The sequence below is a fragment of the Halictus rubicundus genome, chromosome 7 (genome assembly GCF_050948215.1).
Source record: "Halictus rubicundus isolate RS-2024b chromosome 7, iyHalRubi1_principal, whole genome shotgun sequence".
NCBI classification, from domain to species: Eukaryota; Metazoa; Arthropoda; class Insecta; order Hymenoptera; family Halictidae; genus Halictus; species Halictus rubicundus.
The window spans coordinates 2,598,036-2,617,597 of NC_135155.1; the positions used below are offsets into that span (position 1 = coordinate 2,598,036).

General features: G+C 35.0%; 1 protein-coding gene and 1 long non-coding RNA gene across 4 annotated transcripts in view; one reads left to right on the forward strand and one right to left on the reverse strand.

The window, feature by feature from the left end:
• Positions 1-14,101, reverse strand: part of LOC143355765 (alpha-tubulin N-acetyltransferase) — a 34,279-nt gene extending 20,178 nt beyond the window's left edge. For both annotated transcript variants that reach the window (XM_076790872.1, XM_076790873.1), the window contains exon 1: positions 13,131-14,101. In XM_076790872.1, the coding sequence (XP_076646987.1) occupies positions 13,131-13,234 (104 nt within the window). In that variant the 5' untranslated portion in view covers positions 13,235-14,101. The remainder of the gene's footprint in view (positions 1-13,130) is intronic.
• A 275-nt stretch (positions 14,102-14,376) lies between these two features.
• On the forward strand, positions 14,377-15,841 carry LOC143355769 (uncharacterized). Of its 2 annotated transcripts, XR_013082554.1 has the most exons (6): positions 14,377-14,650; positions 14,717-14,838; positions 14,904-15,068; positions 15,143-15,385; positions 15,475-15,628; positions 15,712-15,841. It is a non-coding gene; the product is annotated as an uncharacterized LOC143355769 (long non-coding RNA). The 2 variants fall into 2 exon arrangements; XR_013082553.1 differs by having other exon boundaries at positions 14,377-14,838.
• Positions 15,842-19,562: the final 3,721 nt, after the last annotated feature.

The following is a 19,562-nucleotide window of genomic DNA, read 5'->3' on the forward strand; positions in this document are numbered from 1 at the left end:
CTGTCGCGAACACGTTGGTAAAAGTTTTATAATTAGCCCTGTTCCTTGCAATTGGTGCAGGAAAATTTTATTCTACATGAAGACCCGTAGCCTATTCATGAGTTACATCCATTAAAATTTTAACTGTAATCGCAGCAATGTTTATTAATATTGTTGTAAATCATATGTTACGGTTCACTACACAAATAGGACGACGCGGTTGCTCCACTTTCGGTTCTCCTCTGTTTCCTCGTTTTTCTGCTAGTCATTCGTTTCGTACTTTCCTATGATTTCTCGCTAAGGAAACAAAAAGTCTTAGTACCTACTCGGAACTGAGAATGTTCATTTTCGGTAAATTCGTTTGGTGTTGTTGATTCAAAAAAAAAAAAAGACAGAACTCACTGTTTAACCAACCCTCCCAAATAAGTGATTTTTGTTTACCTAAATACATCGCATAAAGGAGAGCGTATATGTATTGATAATATTTCAATATTGGGATTATTAGTACAAATGTTCTTTTGTATTAATTGTACTATGATTTTTGCATGATCACCACATTTCTGTCGAGTAATTTTAAGAAGTAAGCTAAAAGCTTCATTTTTATTACGTTCAATGGAAACAAATGTTTCAAACATAAAAACAATTATTTCAAGCATCCACATTCTATGTCACATTGTATTGAAGCACTTATATTCTAGGTTAAGGGACCCGATTCCTTTGGGGTGCCAATTACTGTGCCTATATTAATTATACTCATTTTTAAAAATTTTTCAAAGTTGTACGCACAATTTCAAATAAAATAGACTAGTTACTATGTGAAATAATATTTTACCCAATCAAGAATTTCGACGATATCAATGGTAAAAAGTTTATAAGTTTTTCAAAAAGAAATTCCCAAAGTATTCTTTCGAATCAGGCCAATAGTGATTTCTCAGTCTAATTTATTTATGTATCGTAATACAAGCACGACACGTTGAAAAGAAAGTCAGTCTCCGGAGCCAAGTAAATATTTAGTCAACTCGGGCGAACAGAAACGAGAAGACTTTTTGGTCATGTAAATACAATTCGCGATTCTCCGTCGTCTCTTTCTGCACGTTCTACAAAATAATTATTATCGGCAACCCTGTCGTCGCGGGGCATACCTATAGTTCCGAACGCGGCGATTTATAAAATCGATTACACAATCCAATTATGCTTCTACGCTCCAAAATTAGCGTGTGATTCAGCGCCGCGTGTTTTCCCGTTCCGCATACTTGTGACCGTGCAAGTTCGCGTAAAGAATCGTCGACGTGTGGAGCCTGTCAATTAACGACGAACAAGGTTCTTTCAAGTGATAATCATTCTCCAGTTTTCCGCGAACAACCAAGACAACATACATGTATACTTGCATCGCATTAACCCTTTAAGGGCCGGGATAGTCACGTGACTTTTTCAGTGTCAGCAGGTCGGTAACTGCTGTATAATTTCCATTCACAGCCTTCAGACACAGACTTAAGATCCGTCTTGGTCTTGATCCGACGGGTCTTAAGTCTGTGACTAAACTTGTCACATTTTTTGCTCTGTATTATCGAAATTATGAATTCTGACGCCAGAAACGAGCTTCAAGTTTTTGGCTTTATTTCGCAGACAATCAAGACAAAATATAGCTCAATTTCTAGCTGGAGATATTTTCTAGCGCTATTCTCCATTTCATCCAAGAAACTCATCCAATGGCATAAAAATGGTTGCATTCCACGGCATGCACATCGTTAATTTTTTGACTACATCTATCGCTTATATTACCAAATATCTAGATTGAACCTTCCTCTTTCGAATGAGCCCTTTCCCAGCGAAAAATATTCTCATATAAGGACGAAAAGTCGGGGAACGTAAAACCATTTTTCGCCTATTTTTGTCGGTAATGTGGTCACTCTACCTTATCGCGAATCTACGAAGACCGGGCCCTTAACCCTTTATAGCTTCGCGTAACATTGGGGTCACATGATAATATATCAATATTTTTCAGTCCAATTTTATTTTTAACTACAACATAACGGAAAGTATTTTAAGTTCTTTTGTTTCTCCTTTTTTACATTAACCGTACCGAGCACAAAATGGAACCGATATATACAGTGGTATACGTTCGACGTAGATCAAAAAATAGTATCTCCTATCCGATATATTTCTCTGGCGTGTTTCGAATATATATCGAGTAACCACTGTACATGGCGAGCTGAGAATCATACTAGTGTAAGTCACATGCGTGGTATTTCGCGTAAAATAATGTACCGCGTTTGTTATAAAAATTCCATATAAACTCCAAAGACACATCTATAGATTCAGAAAACCTATAAAAGATGTCTGTATGTGAAAATTAAAGAACGAAACAGAATTTTATACCATCTACAAGTGAATTGTTTAATTGTGATTGACTCACATCGATATATTTCGAAACATTTTGATTAGTAAGGGTAATGAGTACCTATACAAATATTCTTAAGAAATCACTTTTTTTATCGATTTCTTGTTCAAAAATATGCATATATTATTGTTACGAGCCAGGGCTGCGAGCAACGCGAGAAGCCGGCGAGGGTGTTGTTACCCCAGGAATATGGTTTCAATTTGTTAGTTAGGTACGTGGACGCACCCAATGCGAAATTCGGGAGCCGCTAGATTGGAAAAATCATTGTTGGATTAAGAATTTTAGAACTTTGATGGAAATCAGGGACCCGCTAGGATAGTTAGTAGACCTCGTAACTTATATATAATTGAATTGATACAATCCGAGCGGTAAGATTATATCGTGTGGGAACGTTCAATTATTAGATTAGGATTTTGGAACAATAATTGAGGGTTTGTAGATTCGGCGATTTAACAAACAAGACAAATATATTCTGCATGTTACAAGTGTTGGTGTCGCGAATGAATTTATAATAAGTATACAATTAAAGAATTTGTTACCTATAATGCACGGTTTTGACGCACTGGCAATGCGGGGTCAAAGAGCAATTATGAAAATGCCAAATAGAATCTATACCGAACTAGCAGAATCTATAAGGTTAAAATTTGATTCGAAAGGGCATTTTGACCCGATCTCACTAGAATTGACGCTTATGCGTGCAACGCGACGTGACTCTTCACGTGACTGCACGAAATAATATTGGACACACGATATTCATACAATATTGTTCGACTGGGGATTATTATGCAAAATAAAAACTGTTTTCAGCAATTGCAACTAGGAGCTACATAAATGTTTATATCTTTTCTTAATTATTTTAATCAGTCGAAGATATAATTTTATAATCAGTTGCAGATCAGTTGATTAAATAATCAGTTGAAGATCAGTTGATTATATAATCAGTTGAAGATAATAAAACAGTATTTTTAAATTCTGTAAATGTTTCTACCGTTTTGCATTTCATCTACATACTCATGTTCACCACAAATGAATATGAATATGAACACTGAATACCCGATTCTCGAAAAACTGCCTCTATTTAAACTGTGACAATTTCATAACAAATGATGATACGATAAAATTTTCGACAGTTTTTGGAGACATTTGAATTTGCAGCATTTTTGCCTGCTGCATCATGTAAAAATCTCTTAGAGGAGAGTAAACACTGCCTTGCAAAAGTAGAGGCTTCATGCTTTAACACTAAACCCACCAAGCACAAAACATATAAAAGTGAAACGTCTTATAGAGGGGAGAAGACTGAATTTATTGAAACTTTGTACGATTTTCATTATAATATATGCTTAAATAAAGAAGTCAATTCAGTAATCTCCCATAAAAAAACTATTCCATAATTTCAATAATTGCGAAATAGAAAACCGGTCATTTGACCGTGGTAGGTTTAGTGTTAAAATAAGTTCAGAGTTATGGTTGTACTATTTGTTTTTACGAAATTGTCACAACTTAAATATTGAAAATTTTTCATATATATATGTCTTCATTTTCCTAGAACACATGCACATTAACTCATTACATTGATACCAATCAGACTGCGATTTTATACTATACTACGGTTTTCCCTATTTATATACCCGCTACTGTACATATCTACAAGAATATGTGAACTTCAGTCTATTTTTTTCTTTCTTAGGCGACTTCCCACTCAGCAGATCGATCGTGCCTTAAGTTAATGTGTCGTGGGATCCGACCTAATTCTAGAACTGGAGTCGAGCCAATAAGCCACTTTACAATGCAAATTGTGATGGATAATCGGAGCGGTGTAATGTTTCCATGAGGCATTGAAACGGCGTATAGCGTTGATAGATCAGCAAGCTCCACATAAGAAGTTTCACGTGTCGCAGAGATGTATGTTACTTATCAGAAATTTCGCTTACAGCTCACATTTGCATCCCCTACATTGCAAATGTGATTTATTTGCAGAAAGAACCTTGCGCTGGTATATGTAGAGCTCAGGCTTGAATATAATTTATTTATATTATTTTATTTATTCACTGCCTCAAACAAATTAATTTATAATGCCTTTGTTTTGTACAAAACTCAAATAATTTCCTATTTGAGTTAACTAAATCGGCCGAATAATAAATAAATCCTAATATCAGGATTTAGAAACATTAAAAAATGTTATGGTCGAACTAAAGTAAAATCATGATCATTGTAAAACAGAAGAAATATAGTTTTATTACAAAATGTTATGTTGGCATGGTAGAAAATAACAATGAAATGATAAAAACATTTTTTCGAGTCGCCAAAAAAAGTTTCCTTTTAGGAAACATGCTTTTAATGCAAACTCAGGCTATGTGCAAAATTTGAGCTCAATCCGATTTGTCCAATTTTCGGAATTTTAGTCCAGATTTGACATAAATATAATCTTATCTAAATATACAATCTTATAATTCTAGCGTAAATATTATGTTGTTACGTATCATTTCGTTTTAATATTATGATTAAATTTCGCAGCGATAAACATTAACCCCTTTTAAAAAATTACATAAAATGACAAAAGAATGAATTAGTATAACCCGTAATTCCCTTCGAAACTTTCGCTAATATAGTTGCCATGTTGCGAAATTTTCCACAAACTTTTATAATTACAGAACGCGAAATCGAATTGCACTGGAATTTTGTAAATATATTAACAGCTCCGGTAGATTAATAACAATACAAAAAAAAAACGCCGAAATATCCATAAAAGATTCTGTCTAATTAGAAATATTTTCTGTCTAATTAATTTTTTTGTATTAGAAACTATATTTATAAAAGTTTCTATTTTATTTCTCCTTGAAGATCTTTATGAACTATAATTGCATCGAGATTCGCAATCTAGTAATTACTCGCGGCGCTACGAAAGCAGTTACAGTTACGCACCACATCCTGAATATTTACTCTCATATTTTTCTTGATTTTATTATCTGGTAAAGTTGAACGACTCTGCAATTAAACGCTGCACGCTTATAGCAAAAATGGAACCAGCAACCGCGTATTGAACTCCTCGTTGACGTTTTATCGTCGATATTTCATCGTATCGAGTGATACAGTCTATTCCACAAGAGCGTGGACGCGATATCTGAGTGCAAATAAATCTTTTCTGTAAAAAAGATTAATAATGTGTCCTATCACCAGAATTAGCGATTATTGCTTCACAACGTCTGGGCATACTTTCAACCAGCTTTGCAGCGTATGAGACAGGAAGAGATCTCCATATTTCTCGAATACGGCGAACTAGCGTCTTCAATTTTAATATACGCTTTCCTAGGAGTTTGTACTTCATGAGAGACGAAACATTTTCGATTGGATTCCGTTTACCGTTTTCCGTTTAGCGTATACGGTGCTCATCTCGAAATGACATGAACTTCTCAATGACAGAAATGATACTAAGAGAATTGGGGCTATTGCGTATTAGAGGAGACATTGTATGTTTGGCCTGGCACAATCTTTGCTGTAATGGGTATCAAATTTCACAGATATCGCGTCCACGCTCTTGTGGAACAGACTGTAGAGTCCCAGGGACTTGTATTAGTAATTAGCGTTGGTTTGATCCGACGACGACGACACCGCTGAACGGATGAGCACCATCGGGAACCAATAAAACGCACGTATTATGCCGCCCGAAGCAATTTGATCGGGAACAATAAAAACACACGGTTTCGAGTTTCACGCTGCTTTCACGAGAAAAAGGAAATCGTTTTTATGAATATGTATTGAACACGTAAATTATTACGAACTCGCGCGGTGAAATCATCGCGTTCGTTTTCTAAAACGCTCGCGGATAGAACGGAAATCGCTCTCGTGATCACTCCTCGAATTTATAAAAATCTTTGAACACTTAACCCTTAAGTGGACCTCCAAGATGTATACTTAAGAAATGCAATGATTTTTTAATTAAATTATATCTAATAATATATTCAAGTTCAATATTCATCGCTATCGAAATGGTAAATAGTTTTACGAGCCGCGGGCCAGGGCAGTTAACGCGTAGACCGAGGTTTGTTTGCTTACACAGGGATAGGTTGTCGTGAACTAGTCGATGCCTGTTTCATCACCGATTTGCCCACTAGAATAGGAGTAGTGAACTAGTCGATGCCTGTTTTATCACCGATTTGCTCACTACCATAGGATGGGTAAACGGAAGGTATTGGGAAGTCTGCCCCCGTAACGATTAAATATTATTGATACACCTCGAGCGGTAAAGGTGTATCAATGTGGGAAATACTAGCCACTGGAATTCAAAAGGATGTAGAAATGAGTTGAAGACTCGTTTGTTCGACAATAATATAATATAAAAGTAATAGGGGTCTACAATTGTGTAGTGTATAGTATTATCGCGGATACTAAGTGTCGTTGCTCTCGATTTTGACGCACTGAGAAATGCGGGGGTTATGTTAGCTAACTTGCCTTGAATAACGGAGGTAGCGGTTAAAGAATTTATTCGAAAGGAACTATGAACCCGATCTCACGACGCGTATCTCTCGGTTTTCAGCTTCAGACTAACCCGTTCATGAACAAACTTGGACCCTTTATATAGTCCGATTTTGTTTAGAAGAAGTCAGAATGGGGGGGGGGGTGTAAGGCATCCCTTCAAATTTTTCCATATGCGTGCACCTTTCCCTAATGTCGTAATTGTTTATCATGGCATATAGTCGTACCTCAACAACATGTGGTTTCAAGAAGTAAGAGACTCAAGTAAACAGAGTCTCCGTACGTAACAATAGAGACGTAGTGAGTTAGTCAAATTTCATCTAAATAATTATGTTGTTAATAGTTACACAATAAATGATTATTAGCATAAATTTAAGTCGGTCCCAATAGTTCATTTATGGGTGCACGAGTTGCATAAACTTTTTCCAGTAAAAATAATAAAAATTACATGAGTTACATATTTTTTTATGGAGTACGTTTTGAAAAACATCTGTTGCCATAATTCCGATCCTTCTGCTGATCAAAAACAAAAAGAATGGGGAAGTATATTAATCAGTGTGAATTTATTACAGTTCGTTATTTACAAAATGACGGCATTTTGAACTTAAATTAATGATTTTGCAAATATATTTCCGCCGTTAGATTTTTTGTACCTGCGATAACGAAACATGTGTTAAAACAACCCTCTCAAAATTTTATGTCAATTGGCCAACTAGAACTTAAGATATCATGGTAACAGTTTCGAGAAATGTGGTTTCGAGAAAAACGCGTTTAAAAGTGCAATTATGAGTTAACAATTGCGAGATACAATTTCTGATGAAATGATGAAAAAATTCAATCGTTTACAATTTGTTGTTTTTGGAATCATTTTGATACCGGATTCAATATAATACGGACTTATGATCGGACTGTTAGGTTTATGGTCTCAATCTCGAGCAGAACAGAGTAAAACGAATAACCGCGGCACAATTTCATCACAGACTTCCGTAAGCGTTACGAGTCATCGCCGAAGAATTTACGAACGTTTAGACAGAGTTCAATTCCCACCTTGTGAAATAATAGTAATCTTTTACAACGTGAAAAAGGTCAATGACGCGAGAAGCAGTCGTGAGAACAGATCAAAATGAACTGCGAGATTTTACCAAAATCCACAAATCCAAATCAAAGTAACATAATTTTAAGCTAATTTAATTGAATTTAATTTGGAGCTAAAAGTTATCACAGTGACTGCTTTAACCTTTTTAAATCATACAAATTCTAATGAGATTAGGTTAAAGCACAAGAGAGAGTTAAAATACAGAATTATAATAACATTACAAACAATTATAGTCATTCACATATGAGTGACATGACAGACAATGTGTTAACCTTGTAATAGTTATACGTATAACGAAGATATATATTTTAACCCATTCAAACTAAATTTTGTTTATGAAACTTTTATCAACATATTTGTGACATTTTTATGATTGAATTTGAAAACAGGATGCAATTTGACTCATATTTATTTGTTACAATACGGTAGAACCTCGATTATCCGTTTTAATCAGTGAATATGGATCGCTTGAGATTGAACTACACTGAATTCTCTATAAATATCCACAACACGATTCTGGCGAGGGTCATATATCGGATACGAGAAACTATTCTTTGATTCGCACCGAACGTAGAAAAGGGCAACTAAGCTCTAGAGGCTTCGGTTGCCCAGGAATACGGTTACACGTGAAGTACGCAGGTATTTAAATAATGGAGATTTTAATTACTATCGGTTCGGATAATCGAGGTTCTACTAAATCGTCAATAAAACGCGCAAATATGCTCCGATTTATGTCATGTTTGGTCACATTTTAATCAGAAAAACGTCACAAACATGTTAATCACACTTGTATAAGAAAATAATTGAAAACAAACTAGTTCTGCCTCACTGATTCGCCTAATCTCGTATACATTAAAAAAAGATGAAAAAGAGTCGTCAATTTAGTTATAGACTCTATAACTATATAATATAGAGGATAGTAGCAGATGGGATGATGGAAAGAAGAGAGAAATAGAAAGTGGAGCTTTTGAGTATGAAGTGCTGATGCAGACAGAATTGTCTCCAAAAAGATCCTGATGGCAGTTGACGATTACGTCGCGCCGGAAGGAAAAGGAGGAAGGCAATAGAAATATGCCTAAGGCCTACTCTGCGAATTCCATGACATGTCTCCATAGGTAAAAATTGTTACACATTGATAGCGGTCGATTATGCATTTGAACAGTCAGTCTCATAATCGATGGCACACAGTTTAAATCAGAATAACTTTATTATAAATGGAAAAAGCGACCTCAGTTTTTCTGCCAAGATAAACGGATTAGTTTGCTAGATGATATGTAATGAACATTTTGGAACAATTGTGTTTATTCTAAATTACGGAAAAAAATGAACAGGTTGCTTTTCACAACTTTTTTAGTTGGGTTTGTAGCGAAAATTTAAAAAATGTGTTTTGTAGAATACAGTGAATGCGCTTTGTATGTAGCAGCTCGAGTTTTGTCGTGCTCGGAGTACATACTATTCTTTGATGAATTACCGCGGTCGGTAAACACGTCATAATTCCTGTCTCCTTTGAATTATCTGTTAAAGTCTCAGTGTCGCCAATACTGCCGACGAGATCCCACTATTCTTTGATGCAGTGCTGAACGTAGAATATTATTTTTCATTACTTTTTATGAGACTTTTACCAACATATTCGTGGCATTTTTCTGATCAAAACGAAACCAAATATGATATGATTCCGATGATAATTACTTGTGTAATGAACGATTAAAGTTTTGCACGCAAAGGAAGACAGCGTATGGGAAGAAAGATTCGGAGAGTCGAAGAGTTCGGGAACGATGAAAGATTGGCGTGAGCTCAAGCCTTTAAATCAAAATTTAAACTTTTTTATTATGAATTATTTTTTTTACGAGACATTCTATTACTTTCATTATGGAACGTATTCAAGGATGTGCTCACTACGTCAAATATAAACATTGGTAGGCTTTTCATGAAGAACATTCTTCATGAAAACAGTCGAATATCTCAGTAACGGTAAGTTTTAGGACAAATACACTTTAGTACTTTTATACTCAGAATACGCTAATCTATCGAAATCGAGCATAAAAAATTGGACATTCCATTTAAAAATACAAAGGTGACCTCTATATCTTCTCTACGCCTCCACTTGCAAGAATATCATTTATACCATATTATGTAGTTTCTTAAACCCTACAACTTTTGTAAGTAACCTTTTTTCGTATTGTTTGAAATAACCAAGATAGTCAAGTGAACAGAGTTCGTGGGACACTGTATATCCCTGGGTAGACCCGCGTTATGGACATATGTATGTATATCGAGTAAACACTGTATAGGAAATGTGATCTGATCGTGTTAAAATTAAAAAAATTGTTTTGATGGCGTTCTTACGACCATACTGGCCAATGGAATGTCAATCGATCGCAACGACCGTGCAACTTTAGGGATGAAAATGTTGGCGACATTAGAGGCCAATTATAAGGCAACTGGCCGCCGGTTTTCAGTAGTCGATTTTGCTAGGCGAGCAACTCTCACCTACACAAGTATGCGGCGGTGTTACGCATTTTGCGGTGAACTCTGTTCGCAACAGGTGTAACTTTTCATTTCTCCTCAGTCACATAATCGGTCATATAGTTTAATTTAAAATTTATGCAACTTCTGTTCTTTTTTAATTGGTTACTACAGTGACTCCAAAAAGCATTTACCACTAGGTTTACGGAACCCATCTAAATTTTTTGCCCGTTTTTAATTTATTATTATTGAGATTGTAAAGATGCATCCATGAGGAATCATTCAACAAATTTAGTTCTTTGGGTATATATTATACAAAAATGGCTAAACATTTGGATGGACATCTTATCTCAACCTCACCTTATCACCTTATCTCAAAATTTTGTATAGCATTGTTTTCAAAAGATGGCTATATAGTACTTTATACAAAATATGTAATACATTCCACATATACTTTTTAGCATCTTACATATTTTTCTATACAAATTATTTGTTATACAACATGTACCTTTACATAGTACCTTACAAATATGCTCCCGTGTGTTGTAAATATTATATTTTATATTTATGCTTATACATAAAATATTTTATAAATACAAATAAAATAGTTTGCTATTTTTAATATTTTTAATATAACCACAAGTCATCGCTAGATTGATTTACGCAGTGCCATTTATATGATCTACCTTCTATATTTTCTCGATCCTTTTCCTCATTCGATATGCGTGTTATGTATTTCGTTTCCTATCAATAACAATCTGTATTTGTATTATGCGTAAGATTTCTTTCTTATTTATCACATTATTTGATACTGTAGTCTCGTCTGCACAACTGTTATTTGTGTTATTTTCTGTCACGTTTAAATCAAGTGTATTTGTCTAATCGCGATATAATCTTGCTTTCCAAGTTATTTGTCCAATGTCCCATTAGCTGACCGCGTGAATTATGTTACGTATGCTGAAAATGTGATTCGCTAATCTATTTCGTTGACCTTCAAATTTACCATTTCATTCGTTTTAATTATTCGTTGTCTTATTACGTCTCCTGTTATTTTCTAACTTTTGGCTATTACTTTTGGGTCAATTGTTAATTAATTAATTTATGTTATTTTTTATTATAATACAATTTAATATTACACGAATATTATTTACTATAACATAATATCACTTTTAATATAATATTAATTGAAATAATAACGAACTACATATGTATACAAATACTAGTAATGAAATAATCTATAATTATATTCGAGACATTGATTATGAATTAATTTAACAATCATATCAAGTGATCATCTACATTATAATAAATAATTACTGCCACGTCAAATATAGAAGTAAATATTTCTAATATTAACATTAAATCTACCATTTTATAACAATATGATATTTTTTACGCTTCTTTGCAAATTTTTTATAAAAATTCAGTAAAAAGTGTTAACATGAAACTTGTTTCTACGTACTTATCCTACTTTTATTACACATTTCTTTTTTATTAAGTGTAACTAAAATTGATTGCAGCACAGTATGTATACTAAAATTAGCTCTTCATAAGAAAAGTATATTTCCAATCGATCGAGCCAAAAGGTACGCCATCAGCTATAGCCGGAAGTAGTCATGCCAAAATAAAATTTTGTCTACTTCTCACAATCTTATGAAGACAAACTTTTAATTGAAAAAATCGAAATTTTTATTTTAAAGTGCCACCATTTTAAAAATTTTTAGTATTGTTAAAACGTCTAGTTCCGTCTATAACCACATTCATACTGAGTAAGAATAACTTTGATTTTCTAGGTTCAAACAAGCGGGCTGGAATCATGTTAACCAGCAATATACCTTTTTATGAAGAACTAATTTTAGTACTCTACACTGCAGACGATTTTAATTGTTTTTTAACAAAAAAATTTGTAGTTACTCTTAGAAGTACGATAACTATATAGAAACAAGTTCTGCGTTAACACTTTTTACTGCATTTCTGTAAAAAAATTTGCAAAAAGCGTTAAAAAAGACACCCATCACAGTAGAAGATCCCTTTAAATTAATAAAATAGTGTTAGAAAATCTTTTAGCTGAGACGCTTGTACGCAGTCGTATTACATACTGCGGAACAAAAAAACCGATGACGTCAGAACAAATAGATGATAATGTGATTGAAATGTTCAGAATGTTGCAGAAATTCTTTGCGTTGAGATATCCCCGTAAAATCCAAGTCACGCCAACACGTGGAACTATTACAACGACAATTACTTTCGCCATCGATTCACCGGTAACACTAGCGAACGTGATAGTGTCCAATGTCTTGTGTCATGTCAGACAGTTTATTTTACGCCGCACCGGATCGAACTGATTATGTTCCGGGAAGTCATCGAGACGCAAGAATGACTTTAAATTACTGCAATCGTGTCATCGACGCGAAGTGAAAGTACCATGCACGTTCCATATTACAAGATAACCTTGAAGATGACGACGACAATCACGATAAGCAGTACCTATTACGGCATTTCGATTTATTCAATTGCAAAATTTAATACATATTCCCCGGTACAATTTACTAAAATATCACGAAACTTCACTATAATAAACGTTCACATCTCGTATCTTACGTTCGTGATCAGATATTTCCGAAACGGTAGGTACAGTAGAGTACGGGTAAGGTCAATGTCAATAATTCGACTGAAAAAATTCAAATGACAAAGTGACAATAAAAATTTACTTACTTTAACTCTCGATGATCACCTTTGAAGTCTTCTGGAATGAGAGCGTGCGTGACCTTGTTGATCTTTCTGGGCAAGAGTTTATTTACGTTGAACTTGAACTCCATCTCGGCAGTATATTTTACGTTACGTTCCTATTGCCGATTTACACGCGTGATACGTTCAACAACCAACCCCTAACCTACCAATGCTTCTGTCACTACACGGACTTATCACCTCCCAAGTGTTTTTTCGAAACTGTATCTCGAACGAATGTCCTGAATATGGCGGTCAATGGCACCCACCGAAGCAACTTCACTGCATGTTTTTTCCGAGGAAATTACGAATAGATTTCTGTGTCACTGTTGCTCGAGATTACTCCGGTCACCGGGAAACCTCCCCAATGGTTGGACGATTCGGCAGTTTGCAGTTTATTACATATAATTTCTCTGCTGTCACGTGTTCCTACACGGAGATCTCTATATTCATATTCTGACAACTCTTAACTTGCGATTACTCTATACGTCAGTCTCGAGAAAAAATCCGAGAATCATCTGCTAACAATATGCGATAAAATTCGGTGACTCCGTTGTAATGATAGTTCGCACGAGATGTTACAGAATTTCTCGGATCGATCAAGACTCCATAGACCCGATGTTCTTCGCGGCTTGTAGCCGACTGATATCCATCTGTCCCGCGTCGTCGCTTTTCCACTACTAGTGCAAGCTTGGCAGAGAAGTTGGGCGACATACACGGCTTCCTATCGTTGACAATTTGACAGCTGACCGATGCGACAGCGAATCGGCTCGAAAATATCAACTTCAGAAAATGTAATGTTTGCTTTTGAAAATGTCGTGATGCATAGGTCAAAATATTTTATGAGAGCACTAAAGAAATGAAATTTAATGACGACGCAGTGTTTCACCTGACGAATCGCTGGAAACCTCACAGTTTACTGGCGAGCGGTACGTTCAATTTTTTATTGAAAGCCGCGAGTCGCGCCGAGATGCGCGCGCAGACTATACCTGAGATGCGTGATTGTATCGCATCACGCATGCGCTATCATTTTTGCTTTTCGCAAAATAATAATAAACATTTTAAACATATCAATATAGTTACGAGAGCAAGAAATATTCTTTTTAATAACGACTACAAAGAAAACAATCCTACGAATAAATAATAATATTACTAATGTACAATATTTTAAATTATACTAGTATAATAATATTTTTAAATATTATTATAATAATTATAGTACAATGTCAAAAAAACATATGATTAATTCTTCCTGATTTTGTTAGCGATCGCTTGATGATTTATATTTCTTTATGAACACCAGCTGTCGGTGCAGGTAACGTCGCAGCATAGACAAAGTAAAAGAATAGACCATTCACCACATGTGGTTTCGCTTCATACAATCTGAAAAATCTGAAATAGCAACATCGCTAAAAATCAGTGGTTTTCTTGCTCCCTCTAACCAAATGGAACAACCATTGGTGAACTACATAGATCAAAACATTGGACTCTATATATGTCATGCCACGGTAAAGTACTGTAATTCACTGTAATTGAAGCATCAAAATTGTTATAGCAATATAAATTTCTACTAGATTTAGTAATCGTCAACAGTAAAAATGCCCACGTGCGTTGTTAAAGGATGTATGAATAGAACGTTCAGGAAAACGTGTACACAGGAGATGGAGGAAAAAATAATGAAAATCACTTTTCATAGGTAAGTATGAAGGAATAAGGTTTTCATACAAAACAATTCTTTTTATACAAAAATTTATTTCTTAGAATTCCAAAAAGTGGTATGAGACGCTTATTATGGCTAAATAGATTGGGTTTTGATGAGTTGACTGTACCTGTAAAGCGTGTATAGTATGTTCAAAACATTTTAAGATCGAGGATATTGATAGATCCTTAATGTCTACAAGCTTAAGATCACATGCTTTACCTTACGTATGTAATATTTTATAATGGGTGCCGTATTATGTCGTGTAAAATGTTTTAAAATTGGTTATTTTGAATTAAAGGTACAAGATTTAGAAGATACAAGCGAAAGAACCAAAGACGAGGAATTATCAAAAGAAGAGAGTTCATTTCCTGTTGTATGATTCTGCAGTTATAAGCAATGACCCAAGACGAAACATTTTTTTGTTTCATTTTGGTTCAGTTCTGATTAAAATAATTACTTCTCTTGCAAGAAGATTAAGAATTTCGTTTCGCTTATAGATTTTGTTTCTGTTTCGTTCCAGGTCCCTGACTGAGAAATACTAGTACATATTAGTATATTATTAATATATATTATTAGTATATTAGTATAAATAATAGTACAATTATCTTATAGAAATATTACTATTTGTAGTTATATTTGGCATTAAAAGAAGGACCCAGAAATCTAGATATATGTGCTGCATCTGTAAAATGTCCAGTTGAAAAGCGTTCTATCAATGTTTCTTCTGATGAACCATTAGAGAATATACAGAGACTTGTGTCTCCACCAAAAAGTAAATGTGTAGGTCTGTTGTATAGTGCACACATATGAAATCTCGATTGAGATGCATTATTTTAATATATCAAAATATGTCTTATTTTGTTGCAGTTAAAGACGAACATTGCACCGAACAGCGAACGGAACGCAAAATCGACATTAATTTCGGCGAACTGAACGGCAAACGAATTGGAGAATCGGCATTAACCCTTTCGTTACCATCAAGAGATAGAGATCAAGGGGTAGAGATATCTCGCTACCACTATGTCGCATATACGAAGCTATGGACGAGATATTTCGCGTCAAAATGCTCGTTACTCGACACTATGAACGAGATTTCTCACATCGCAAGTTCTGCTACGCGATGCTATGAACGAATATGTTTTGTATCTATCCTTCAATATCTGCACTTGCGTACCTATACTTCAATATCTATCATACGGTATTTACAGTACAACGTCACTTATTCGATATATTCAGCGAGACTAAAAGAATATAAGAAAGATAACAAGATACTTTTAGTATTTTCTCTTCAATTCTGTCCAATAGCAATTTTTCAAAATTTCTTTTTCTCTCCACGCGATAAACAAATTGATCTAACGCCTCAAAAAATCCAAGTCGTATGGTTCAGTCTTAAAAAAGCTATTGACCTTTTAAAACTGTCCAAATATTATTGCGAGCCACTATATATTACATTCAAAAAACAGAAACATGATCCTCCAGATATATTTGGCACTTTTTACATCTTCGTAGGACAAAGTGAATCAGATGTTTTATATAAAGAGTTTAACCAGTTGACTGTGGAGTTTAATTTGAAAAATCCCTCACGGCGCGGAATTAAAATCAAGCAATGAGGAATATATACGTCGCACGCAGGCCAAATGCCGCTATTGTACATTTTACGAAAACAGTAAAACAAAATGAGAAAGAATTATGTTTTTATTCGAGAAGAAATTAACAATTCATTAACATTAACCGCACCGCAATAGAGTTTCGGATTGACGTGTATACACGTCAAACGCGCTGAACTGATTAAGTTAATTTTGCAAAAACTTCTAAAATGCAGGTTCTGCGTGAACTCCTCGCAATCCGACAGGAAAGACTGTTTTATTATTTAATCTGATATTCGCTTTAGTCATTGACAACGCGTTACCAAATGTGACAAAATTCCGATGATATTTACTTGTATAATGAACGACGGAAGTTTCGGACGCAAAGGACAGCATATGAAAAGAAAGAGACGCGGAGAGTCCTTCTCGCCTCGAGTTCGACTGCTCGGTTTTCGTCGCTTTGCACAGTGCGGACAAATAGCCGAATTTCGGGCAAAAGTCTAGATGTGGTTACTAATGTATATGTACTGACAATTACTCAGAAAATGAAATTTAACAATACAATCAATAAATATGATTATACACAAAGTTTATCGCATATAAAATATAAAAAATATAAAATATAAAGAAACAATACTATAAAAAATAGCAAAAAATACAATTTTAATTAAAACTTAAAATGACTTAGCACTTTCAAACATTTAAAATATGTGTCTTTGCCTCTATGTTAGTGATACACGAGTTAGTAACACAGAGTGATCACTCTATGTTAGTGAAATCGGTTGACGAAGAAAAAAACGACATGTATTGAAAGATATAAAAATCTCTAGGTTCTGGTCCAGGCTAAAAAGTTGATGTAGGTTCTGTTCTAGGCTAAAAAGATGATGCAGGTTCTGTTCCAGGCTAAAAAGATGATTCAGAAAAGTGGGGACGCTAAAACCCCGAGCGTGAGCACTCTCATTTCCTCTCTGATCGCTGTTCTCTCTAGAAAGATCTACCGTTTCCACTAACGGTTATACTGACTAACGCATAGGGTGTTATTAGTGCGCGTTCTTATTTCTTATGAATTTTTATAGTAATAACAGAGAGGAATGAGAGTGCTCACGCCCGGGTTTTCGGCGTTCCCGATATAGTGCTGACATCTGCTCAGCCTTAGCATGGCACAGAACCGGTCAGTCTTTCCTGGAACAGAACCGGTCCACCGACGAGATATATATAAAGACTGCCAGCCCCCGTGATCAGTTTTCCCAGGTGGCCTTGAACAATCGATAGTACCGCTATAACGGCCGCTAGAAGAAGCTAAATAGTAACATTTTCGTCCAGTATAGGGAGCTGGGTGCACTTTCCACATTCAGTGTCGAGTGACATTTTCCGAGTCCTCTCTGATTCGGTCGCATGATCCCTGACAAAAGTGGCCGACATCGTAAACAACGGCGCTGCCGTAGCTTCGTTCGACAGCCGTGCCGCGAACACACTCACACACCACCAGGTCGACGTGTACGTGTACTGATGAGAATAGCAAGGGTCCGGGATGCCGCGAATTATTCCTCGATAATGCAAAGATGGGGCTTATCAGTCATCAAAAGCGCTATATAAAAGATAAATCTAGAGCGCTCGCCATCAGACAGGTCCTACTTTTGCTTTCTCGAGCAACATTTTTCATTAATCGGTTGCATGATGCCTGCCGTAGCTTCGTTCGAACAGCCGTGCCTCGGCACACTCACACACCGCCAGGTCGGCGTGTACGTGTAACTACGAGAATCGCAAGGGTCCGGGATGCGGCGATTCATTGCTCGATAATGCAAAATGCCAGAGTTGGGCAAAATATTTATTTAAATAAAAATTTCGAATAACTAGTAAAAGATAAAAAAATTTTTATTCCTTATTCGAAGGTTGGAATAAAAAAAGTATCTTTATTCGATGAGTATCGAATAAATAATTTTATTCGACGAGAATTTATCTGACGAAAAAAGATAATTCTTTTTATTCGAAGCGGATTTATTCGATATATCGATTATAAAATAATTATTACAATGGTGAACAATATGGAAAATAAGAAGGCAATAAGAGTGTAATGAAATTATACAATAAAAGATAATTATTTTCATTCTACGCATTATACGTTTATTTATTGCCTCTGTCACTGACGTTTTTCCGTAATTCACGAGCAAATGTTCTATTTAGGTAGCGACACAGACGAAGTATAGGAGTAGACCAATCACCCAATGTATTTTTCTGTCTCATGCTCGGGGGGCTCTAGAGCTGTCTAGAGCCCCCGTACCATTCCGTGTCACATCCTACCGTATCATTCAGAACTAATATTGTGGAACCGATATTCTGCAATGGCGCTGTTGCTGATATAATTTTAAATCTCATGTCGAGGATTCATATGATGAATGAGACAAAAGAATGTTGTTTCCTCTTAATTCCATTACGGCTGTTACGCGAGTGCATCGAAGGAGACGTAATGTAATAATAATAATAATAACGTAACGTCTCCGGCTGAGAATATTTTGGTCCCGGATCGAATCCCGCATGGAATGATTTTTTTTTTTCGTTAAACACTTTTTTCTTGTTCTTTCTACTACATCAGTCTTCTTCCCTGTGCAATTACAACTACAACAGTGTAATAACATAATTATAAGACATTAAATTAGTTCAATATTAGCCAAAAGTAAGAACGTAGTTTAAATTTAATATAAAATACGACGTTGATATCACTAATTTCATTTGACTATTTAATAGCTGCCTGTTCAATCTACTTCTGATATTGCTTTTCATTTGCAGCGTATATATTCTAATAAATTTAATTATTTGGGATTGATAAAAGATTGAACAACAATATTTATAATAACTAGTTTTGAACATTTTTTCAGGGTAATTAAATTTAAAAAACAAAAAGAATTACTTAAAAATACAAAATATATTTCAGTAAATACCATTAAACCCGATTCTTTTTAATTTTTTCAGTTTAAATTTCACTTTGATATCTTTTTTAGTTCAAAAGTTATAGCAAAATGTGCGCCTCGCTGAACCGGGAATCGAATGCGCTACTTCCAGACATAGTTGGGTACTATTTAGATAACAAATTATTTAAATAACGATTCCAATAAAAGATACTTTAACTTTATT